The 11045-nt window shown below is 31.4% G+C and overlaps 1 protein-coding gene and 1 long non-coding RNA gene across 2 annotated transcripts; one reads left to right on the top strand and one right to left on the bottom strand.

Annotated features, from left to right (window-relative positions):
* Positions 1-2802: 2802 nt before the first annotated feature.
* LOC123271919 (putative nuclease HARBI1) lies at positions 2803-4117 on the top strand. Its single transcript, XM_044738470.1, has 3 exons — positions 2803-3302; positions 3428-3724; positions 3801-4117. Exons 2-3 carry the CDS (start codon positions 3446-3448, stop codon positions 3990-3992), a joined length of 471 nt encoding a protein of 156 aa, XP_044594405.1. The 5' UTR covers positions 2803-3302; positions 3428-3445; the 3' UTR covers positions 3993-4117.
* Positions 4118-4687: 570 nt separating this feature from the next.
* On the bottom strand, positions 4688-4932 carry LOC123271932. The gene is made up of 2 exons (XR_006510964.1): positions 4839-4932; positions 4688-4764 (listed from the first exon to the last, which is right to left on the bottom strand). It is a non-coding gene; the product is annotated as an uncharacterized LOC123271932 (long non-coding RNA).
* Positions 4933-11045: the final 6113 nt, after the last annotated feature.

Below are 11045 nucleotides of genomic sequence, written 5' to 3'. Positions count from 1 at the left end.
AGCTTGAAAACCGACTCTTCTGTTCAGGAACATAGCTCTGTTGCCATCCATAGGTCTAGGTAGTTGTAATTGCAGGTAATGTGCATTCTTGGCTTTTCTCAGGTCTTCTTGATGTAGGTGCAGTTTATATTTTTCCAGGAAGTAGGTTTTAGATGCTTTCCAGCTATCAGGGTCAAGCTTTTCTAGCGTAGTCAGTAGCTCGGGTGTGATCTTTCCGATCAGATTAAATACATAGGCAAGCCAGTTATGCTTATCATTATTGTTATAATTTCTAAGGTCTAGTAAACGGTGAAGACATTTTTTTGGAAGTCTATTATCGTCCATTTCGAGGATTTTAATAATCCATTGCCAAGTAGCAGTGAGGACCTGGAAAGCAAGTGGGAGTCTGCCTAGTTCAATTCTAAGTAGGGCTCCTTCTGTGTTTCTTGGCAGACAGAAAATTCTTTTAAAGAATTCTGTTTGTACTTGCTCAATTAATTCTAGATACTTGACAGCCCAGATTGGAGCGGCATATAGAAGTGTAGATACAATTATGCTGTCAAATAATTTATTTATGCAGTTGAAGGAGTCCGTCTTGGCTTTCATGAGTATAGGGTGGACTGAACTGAAAGCCATTTTGGCTTTGTTGATCGCTGCTAAGGCAGTTGGTCTGCTGAACCCTGATGAGGAGATTTTCAAGCCTAGGTATTCGTATGAGCTTGTGACTGTGATTTCCTTTTCCCCATATAAGAATTGCCTATTGATAGAGTGTTTGCCTCCTCTTCTACAGATTAAGACCTTGGTTTTGTCTATATTCACGTTTAGTAAATTCTTGTCGCAGTACAACTTGAGTAGATCAATTTTACTTTGGAGGTCAATAGGTGAAGAGGCCAAAATCACAAGATCGTCAGCATACATCAACAGAAGAATGTCCAGCAAGCCATCAATATTCGTGCCTTCGCAGCCCTGATTCCTTAGAAATTCTTCAAGGTCGGCGATGAAAATAATGAAAAGAAGTGGGCTAAGTAGTTCTCCTTGGAGGACTCCTTCGTTTATTTCAAAGTCACAGGACAGCGAGCCATTTATTTTTAGCTTCAGCTGAGCAGAGATATAAATATTTCTGAGGAGTCTAACCAGTTTGGCACTGCAGCCTGCATCGAAGAGTTTTTTCCAATGCAGCTTATGGTTGACAGAATCGAACGCTCTCCTAAAGTCGACGAACAGTAAAAATTGAAGTGCTTTGCGTTGCCTTAGGCGGCAGTTGAGAGCAGATAATAGTGTGAACAGATTGTCAGAGCATCCTCTGCCGGCTCTGAATCCCGCTTGTGTTTCAGAGATAATTTTACTTTCTTCGGTCCATTTCGTTAGTCGTCTGTTAATCATGCTCGTGAGAAGTTTAGCGATGTGATTTATTAGGGCAATGCCCCGATAATTTTGGGGATCTAATTTATCACCTTTTTTGTGTATCAATGTCACCAGAGCAGTGAACCATTGATTTGGCGGTATTTCTTCGCTCAGAATTTTGTTTATTAGGCACAGAGTATAGAGCTTCCAGTTGCATGGCAGATTCTTTAGGAATTCATTCTGTATGTTATCAGGGCCAGGTGATCTGTTATTTTTGCAGCGAGCAAATGCCTTATCAAGTTCTTCCAAGGTGAATTCTTTATCTAAGTCTAGATGATCTACTCCATAAAAAGTTGTGTCATCTGGATCAGCTGTCGGCGTGATTTTATGGTAGAAGTCCTCCCAGATGCCAATCGGGATTGGGTTGTGCTGGAATTGTCTGGATCTAGACTCTTTTATTACCTTCCAGAACTCCGTCGAGTTTTTAGTGTTCGCAAGGCTGTCCAACTTCTTTTTTTGGAGTTCCTTTTTTTTGTGTTTGATCAATCTTCTATATTCTTTCTTCGCCCTCCTGTATTTATCAAGTTCTGGTATATTGAAGGCAGCTGTTTTGCATTCAGTAAGTAACCTTTTAACCAATTTTAATCCTGTGCGACAATCTGTATCAAACCATTCTTGGTTCTGTTTTTTGACCTTCCTACGCTGAGGGTTATTTGTGATGACCATAGAAGCAGACTGAGCAGCATCCATAATAGCATCGGTGAGATTTGTGCAAATGTGATCTAGACTTTCATCAGCAAAATTAACAGTGATTTTACGCGAATATCTGAGATGGGATTTATAATTTTCTTTATTTTCGGCCTTCCAGGTGAGGAAGTTTCTCTTCATTTCAACAGTAGCTTTGTTAGAAAGATGTTCATACTTTGCAGCTAGGGTGACTAAAACCGGGAAGTGATCTGAGGGATTATTTTCTTGAATGACTTCCAGGTCTATGATGTCTGGGAGTCTGTTGCTGCTAATCCAGCCCAAGTCCACTATGCTTCTTCCAATGTGTGTGCAGGTGAAGTGTGCCGGCGTATCACTCACTGTTCTACCGTTGATTAATACCATGCTATTGTTTTCCATGAATTCTACTAATGTTTTACCTCTGTAGTTAATTACTGTGTCCATAGATTTTCTTTCCAGAAAGAAAATCTAAGTAAAAGTAAAACTAATTATTCCTTAGTTACTAAATACAAAAATTTTGCAAATATTTTGGAGTAAGTTGTGAACGACGTATGTCACATGTGCCAGTGGATGTGATTCTTGTCTAGAAGGAAATAATAACAAATTGTTACTAGGCTTAGAGCTGTATTCATAGTCCGGGCTTAAGTGTAAGTGCACCTTAAGCACAAGCTTAAGGCAGCGTTTAGATTCATATACGGCTTTTTTAAGATATACTTCAAAATTTGATCTTATCTAAGACATGTGGCTGGAATAAATATTCATAATTTTTACTTGAGACAAGCTTGAGCATTAGATATTTCTGATGTATTCATATTCAAATAAGACGGTCTTATAAAATACCTTAACCTTACTTTTCATCCAAATAAGAGAGTTTTTTTCTAAGTCATCATTTCAGTTGACTTGAGATAATCTTAAATGTATTTACAGTGAAAAAAGTGGTTCAAATAATGAATTTTTTGGGGTTATATAATATTGACATCGACGATAATAATGATATCAATTTTGATTTGGACGACGATGATTTAATCATACGTATTCCAAAACGTTATATTCGAGATGTGCAAGATCCTTTTGATTTTTGTTCAGACATCGAATTCAAGTAAAGATATAGATTTGACAAGGATAATGTTAAATTTGGAATATTACCTCTTATAGAACAAAATTTAACTAAAGTCAATAAACGAGGATTACCAATCCCACCAATTTTTCAATTATTAATATGATTGCGATTTTATGCAACTGCAAGTTTTCAGGTAATTATAAATCAAGTTGAGAATATTTATTTCTTATTTACAGTTATTTGCTAACTTAGAGAACACTGAAAAGAGCGTTTTTATTTTTCAAACAAATATATATTTTGATAAAACTATTCTTACAGCTCATTTTAGGTGATACCATGACAGTATCACAACCAACAGTTTCCAGAATAGTTTTTCGGGTGAGCGTTTTACTTGCAAGCGAAATTCATGATTACATTAAAATGCCTCGAACTCAAGCAGCAAAATTAGAAAACCAGAGACTTTTTGAACGTTTGGGATTTGGTAATGGAGCAATTGGAATACCCGGGGTTGATGGAGCAATTGATTGCACTCATATCCGATTAGTTCATACAATGTTTCAAAATATTAATGAAATCTACAGAAATCGAAAGGGCTATTTTTCTCTGAATGTACAAGTAAGTATTTCTTTTATTTTCACTAGTCATTACAGACTGAACAACTTATAATATGATAATTTTTATTATTTCGTAGGCGATTGTTGGCTCACGGATGGAATTTTTAGATATTGTTCCAGAATGGCCTGGTAGCGCTCATGATAGTCGAATTTTTCAAAATTCTCGAATTTACATGAGATATTCTGAACGTGAACTAACTGGGATACTTGTCTACGTATTCTTGATAATTAGTAATCATAAATTAAAGTCACAATTTTATCTCAGTTGAATTCCGAACTGTAAATGTAATAAATTCAGAATTGTAAATATAATGGATTCTACAAAAATTTAAACTTTCGTTAAATAGATATCATTTGTAATTACTTTTTCAAAAATATATCTATAAGAAAAGTTTTTGAACGTGTTTTAATAAAAAACAAAATTTTTTATAAAAAAAACTATTTTTATTTTCAACCTTGACATTTTTGGTTTGATTACATTAAAAAGTAATTTATTTAATATAAAAATTTAATACATGCTTTAATAAAAAGTTACGGGTTTAACACTCTAATATAGTTAAAAATTGCATTCAAATGCACTTTAAAATTAAAATACTGTTAGCCCTTGGTATTTAAAAAGTTTTTTTTACATACAGTATAAAATTATTTGTATTTTAAAAATTGCTATCACCTTATAAAATCTTTCAAACTAACGATAAATTTTTATCTTTACATTTCTATGCTATTTATTATAAAAATTAATAATAAACTAGAAACATCCAGAAAAAATCATGTCAATCATGCCCGTAATTCTTATTTTGTTGTCTTAATAAATTTAACTCACTTAGTTCAGCTGCAGCGGTTGCTGCACGAATCTCTAATTTATACTTTTGTTTCAGGTGTTCTATTGTTAGATTATGTATCTCTTCTTCATGTTGACATTTCAGTTGAAATAATTCCTCTTCTTGCTTTATTATTTTCTTAACCTTTCGCTTCTATAGAATTTCTCGTCTTCATTGGGTGGATTTTTTCTTCCTTTAGTTCTTTTCCTAGATTGTTGAGCTAAGATGATTTTTAAAATATTAATTAAAATATATATTTTAAGTATTATGGCTGATAAAACTATTTCTACCAACGATTTTTTAGTAACAATAGACGATGAGGGTTCACGTGGTAATTCTTCATCATCATTGCCATCATTCTCATCATCTGGGAATAGTTGTTCAAGGCTTATGTATTCTTCACATTCCATTGAGTCAACAGCATTACACTTAGCTAGATAAAAAATATTTCTTATAATTTCATTAATGGTGAACGATTAACCAATATATAAGAAAGTCAGAACAGCAAATATCTTGGTAGTTTTAAAAATAAAATAATTACAGAAGGAAAAAAAGATGAAAACGTCCTAGTAACTTCTTCTTCAGACATATTTGAAGAAAATAAAATCGGTGCAGTTTTAATTAAGTTTGGGGCAATAAGTGCAATGTCAGGATCAACTTCAGAATCTGGAATTGATGGACCGACCCCAGTTGCAAGGCGATGTTGCTTTTCGGTTGTCAGCGCATTCCGTTGTTTTGTTTTTAGATTTGACCAAAGTTTTTTGAGTTGATCTGCGTTTCGCTGCAATATTTTTAAAAATTATTATAAATTCGGCATACTATGTATTAAAAAAATAAAGATGAAATTAACAGATAACTAACAATTTTTAACTGTTTCTCTTTGAAAAAATCAAAATAAAGCGCAGTTAACGAAGAAATGTCACATCCCAAGCGGCACAAATTTTTTTTTGTTAATGTTTTGTTAAATTTAAGTTGACAATTATTAATTTTTTAACTTCTTGTTGAGTGAAATCTACTAAAAAGTTAACATTTTTTTTTGTGACGCTTGGGATGTAGAAAATTTGAAAAACTACAAGTCCAATTTTTCAAGAAAAACTTTCTAAAACTAATTTATTTGTAAAATTTAATTAAAAACTGATCAAGTGGCTGTTAATTTTAGAGTCATATTAAAAATTTAATTTTACCTTTTCAGTAATTATACTAGATGAATTAAAGTCGGTTGCGATGAAATCCCATGCTTCTTTTTTTTCACTTAATGTATCAGCATCACTCTTTTTATTTTCAATTACTTGGGCATAATTTTTTTAAATTTGTAGAAAATATTTTTTTTCTACAGCGGTAAAATTAGTACTTTTTCCTTTTTTTGACATATTTTCTTCTGATCTTGCGGTAATAATTTTCTAGTGTAACTTGAATTTGAGGCTTACAATTTTCTAAGGTACATTTGTACATCTGTTTACAATTTTGAATAAAAAACTTCATTGTCAAAATTTAAGTACGTTTCAACCAATGAGATCATTGGAAACATAAGAATTTTCACGGAAATTGACGAACACGCGTTGACTTGGTCTTAAGTTGGGTCTTACTAAAGCTTATCTTACTAAAAATAAATTCCTGATTAAAACTTTTTACTTACTCAAGTTTATCTTAAAGAATGACTCTGAAAACATCATAACTTACAGCCGATAAGGCCGTCTTCATGAAGACAGGTTTAAGTACGAACTTAAGACCGGACTATGAATACGGCCCTTAGATATTAGAGGTAATTCTGTAGGTAGTGATGTGAACAGCAGATACCAAGGCAGTGTTGGCCAGAGTGGTACCACGACTGTTCCCTCGGATTTATCTGTTTTCTTAACGTTCTAAGAATGAGTGCGAAAAGAGGGAAGGCATATATTTTTTCTTTCGTCCATTTAATAGTAAACGCATCAACTGTCATTGCACTTGGATTGATTGTGAATGGACTGAGTTCTTGATACTTTATCATATCAGCTTCGGTATTTTCAGCCAAAAGAATATATGACGTGTAGATCCAAATTTTTCTTCTTTCGCACTATTGCCAGATTTTTCGGGCCAGTTTATTCACCCGACTAGAAATTTTAGTATGGCGGTGATTTGGCCCAAATAAGGCATGCCGAATTCCAAACTTGCGGCAAGTGAGGCATCCGAATTAGACCCAAATTTGGGATGTAACGCAGTGCCGAAGCTCTACCAAGTGTGGCTTCCTAATTTGGTTGTAGTTTGGAAGCCAAACCTGCCGGTGATAGCCTAAGCCTAATTTGCTCCAGCTTTGGCTTTCTAATTTGGTAGTAGTTTGAAAGCCACACTTGCCGGTGATAACCTAAGCCTAATTTGGTCCAGCTTTGGCTTTCTAATTTGGTAGTAGTTTGAAAGCCACACTTGCCGGTGATAACCTAAGCCTAATTTTCTCCAGCTTTGGTTTTATAATTTGGTAGCAGTTTGAAAGCCATACTTGCCGGTAATAATCTAAGCCTAATTTTCTCCAGCTTTGATTTTCAAATTTAGTTGCAGTTTAGAAGCCACATACTTGGCTTTCTACTTAGATAACTGTTCGGTAACCCTTGCTAGTGATATTTTAATCCTAATCTTTTTATGAATCTTAAGCTTAACATTTATAAAAATTTATATTTTGTTTGTGTCATATTTTGGAATTAAGAACAAAATGTAATATTTTTTGTACTGTTAACATTCATTTATTTAAAACAAATAAAATAAAGCAAAGTAGCATAATAATTATTGCTTTATGGAATAATGTTCAAAAAAGATTGAAACATCGAGAAAGAAAAAAACCATGTGTGTTAACAGTAAAAGCACGCAACTGACAATAATTGAGATAATTTATGTAGAAATATGAATGTTTCCAGCTAAATATTATTTAAAAACTGATAAAATTAAATAGTTAATTTAAAAAAAAGGTTAAAAGTTAACTAATTAATTAATTAATTAATTTATAAGTTAACGTATATTAATCATCCTCGCTTGATTTTTCAGCATAATTTTCTTGTTGAGGGGTTTTTTCTTTATCGGGTGAATTTCTTGCATCCAAACGTTCGTTAGCAGCTGAAGTTTCTTTTTTACTTTTTTGTTTGCGTTCATTTCTTCCCCCTTCCCAATCACCACAGTGATTTAAGACTGAAGAGATGCTTTCATTAATTGCAGCATCTGATAAGGGATCGTCCACCGACTTCGAAAATTTTTTCACTAAGATTCCTGAAAAAAAAAAAGAAAAAAATTGTTATCTAATCAAATACATCAAGTCGTATATTTTTTTTTACTAATATTTATCTATTAAGTACCTTTTATGAGTTTATAAAATGGCGTATCAATGAAAATCTTTGGTCTCTTCTCATTCGCTTTCTTCAAGTTAAACTTCAGGGCTACGTCACGAGACATTCCTAAGCGTATCATTGGTGTCATGCTTCTAGTTAAAGCTTGATTGGGATTAGCCAATGATGCGAGCCTGCGCGCCTATCAAAATAAATTATAATTTAAATTTATTAAAAACAAAAATTTATTAAAAAAAGTTATTTAAAAATTAGTTAAAATTTTTACAATTTTGTTGCGATAATTTTCATCAGAATCCAACTTTCTATTGAATTTAGCAAAATCTGCTAGTCCAGAGCAAGGTATTTTCATGTCATCATCCTTCAAATCATTATCTATTCCTAAACTTGTTGTAGCGTTTGATTCATTTGCTCTTTGCATCTGTAGAACCAAACCTTTTAAATCGCTGACTGATTTAGATAAAGAATTAAGCTGTACGTTGATACTCTTTTGTTCTTTAACAATTGGAGCCAATAACTTTGTAAAAACTTTCGTCATGAGTTCTAAAGTAACATTTCAATATTGTAAATTATAAATTTATTATAAAATATCGCAATTAGTAAATAATATTATAAATATTGTAAATGTTTCATTATTTACAGTAAGGTATTTATAATTATAAAAACTACAGCACTTATACGTTAAGGTAGTTCACTTATAAATGCAAAATTGCAAGAAGTTTTCGAAATTTAAAATTTACTTAGAACATATATTACATACGTTGTTAAAGTTTTTAATTGATTAATTATTCCAAATATGAGATAGATGTAATTAAAAATGCCACTTTTTCATAATTAATATTCCAGAAAGGTGAGAAAACCACAAGTTTTTAATGTTTGGCATTAAAGAGATTAGACAATCGTTTTAAAAAAACTAATAATCATGAAAATAATATACTGAAACTAACTCTAATCAATTTCGCAGCTCTTAACCAGTTAGTTTTATTTAGAAATTATTAATAAAATGGCTGGGTAATCGAAAATATTTATTAGTAAAAATAAATTAGAGTCAGCGCGTGAGAAAAGGAATATTAGTGAATGAAATAAAAAGAAATAACACAAACTTTAGGTTGTAAGTGATTTACCTTCATAAAAAATATTTTTAAATATTAGATAGTTGAGTAATATCTGTTTAAATACCTTCATTCATATCGTGTTTAGGAGATTGATTGTTGTCTAAGGGCTTATTTTTATGAATAGTTTTATCCGTTTCAGACTCATCTTCAAGAGTCATCTTCTGACATCAAAATTTAATCTGGAAGCTTTTCTTGATATTGAATTAGTATTGCATTTACTATTCAATTTTTTAGATTTTTTATATTTCTCTACAACGCTTTCCTCAGAACTTAAACTATCAGTAGATTTTTTTGATTTCGATAAACTCTCCGCTGATGAAGATCTTTTGCGCTTAGTTCCACGAGATTTGTCAGTTTCTATTAAATAAATTATATCACAGGAATAAATTAAAAATTTTTTTTGTGTATCAATAAATTGTTTCTGGCTAAATAAGAACAAATTATGAACTTTAGTTTATCTAGTGCTTTGAATTGAATATTTTTGTATTAAAATGTAAAATAATAAATTATTGAAAGATATTAAAAAATTAACAATAATAATATTTTTAGTGTTTAAATTTTTTCGTTAATTTTGGATAGTCTTAAAATTAGTATACAATATAAATAATTTACTTACCAGAACTTCTTTTTGGATATTTTAAATTTTTGGGATTTTTCCCAATATTTTTCGACGTACCAGACTGCTTTTTTCCAAACTTATTCTCAAAAAGTTGTAGATTTTCTACTTGATAAAAGTATACAGATTAACGTGTAGTAATTGGAAAATCATGCAATTTATTCAAAAAGTACATTCACTATAAGTACAAAAAAATTTATTTGTTATTTACCTGAGTTGGATCGGTGCCCATCACTCAAATTCAAGGTCGCATCATTAAGCAGTCTATTCATTTTATTAGGAGATAATTTTTTTAATTTAAAAAGTTCTTTGTCTTTTTCAGCTTTCTTTTTAGCTCTCTTTTCGTTATCTGTTGAATATGCGTAAGCTTGGTATTGTAATTTGTCCATGAGTTTTTCAGTTTCTTCATACGAACCTAAGAAACAGTTGATTAGTTATTAATTGAAAATCACATTTAATTCGTCAAAATATTAAAGATAAATTTTATTTGGAAATTAGCAGACTTTATCGAACTTTTTGTATTATGACAATAAATTTAAAAATCAAGTATTTATGAGAATCATCTGTACAAATTTTTAAAATCTTAGATTGAGACTATTTTTATCTCTAATTTTTATAATAATCGGTTTTAAAAAAGGAAAACTGTAATGATTTATATCTCGTCATTAGTCGCTTACTACTGTTACCATACATTTTATGGTATACTACTCAATGTGAAAGATGAAAAATTATAGTAGATAATAAATTTAAAAAGAGAAACAATCGCACGGCACAAGCAGAAACAAAAAATAGGACTACGAATTTAGCGAATAATTTCTTGGAACAAATTAAACATAAATCGGATGTCTGCTAATTTCTATATGATTTCGAAAATTAAACTTACGTGCTCGTCCACGGATGTCAATAGGATAAGACGGCCAGTCATCACACGGCTTAGCACATTCTCTGACCATGTCATTGAGTAATTTCAAATCATCTTCATTATATATTTCTTCCGGCATAAACTTACACATTAAATAATCGGATTCACCATCCGCATAAATCCAATCATTCGGAACTATGTCAATGATTTCTTTTGCAGATTTTTTTTCACTTAAAAAAACCACTAATTTATATTTATAGACTGAGGGACTATTAGCCATTTTTTTACAAAAAAAAATGCAGCAATTTCTGTTAAATAATTAATGTAATTATTAATTCAAATAATTAACCCTGAGCACACGGTATTCACTTGACTTGAAAATAAAAAATATAAAATATTCGACAGAAATGTTTAATCCTTTTTCACTTAATTGTACACAAGCCCGTTGTCCATTTATTGATGCTGACTCGATACATAATAACCTTAAATATTCAGTTGTTTTCCCACCACCACAAATATCGATTTTTTCGGTGTCACGTTTCAAATCAATGTTATACTTCATAATAGCAGCATGCTGCGTTTTTCCCGCCCGATTTCACATAA

The sequence above is a fragment of the Cotesia glomerata genome, linkage group LG9 (assembly GCF_020080835.1).
Source record: "Cotesia glomerata isolate CgM1 linkage group LG9, MPM_Cglom_v2.3, whole genome shotgun sequence".
Lineage (NCBI taxonomy): Eukaryota > Metazoa > Arthropoda > Insecta > Hymenoptera > Braconidae > Cotesia > Cotesia glomerata.
This window is presented reverse-complemented; position numbering and strand designations above follow the sequence as displayed.

Bases quoted from the DNA above. Each gene is read 5' to 3' on its own strand.
- LOC123271919 (XM_044738470.1), top strand. From the start codon at position 3,446: ATGACAGTATCACAACCAACAGTTTCCAGAATAGTTTTTCGGGTGAGC. The intron at 3,725-3,800 runs GTAAGTATTTCT...ATTATTTCGTAG, and splicing joins ATTTTTCTCTGAATGTACAA to GCGATTGTTGGCTCACGGAT.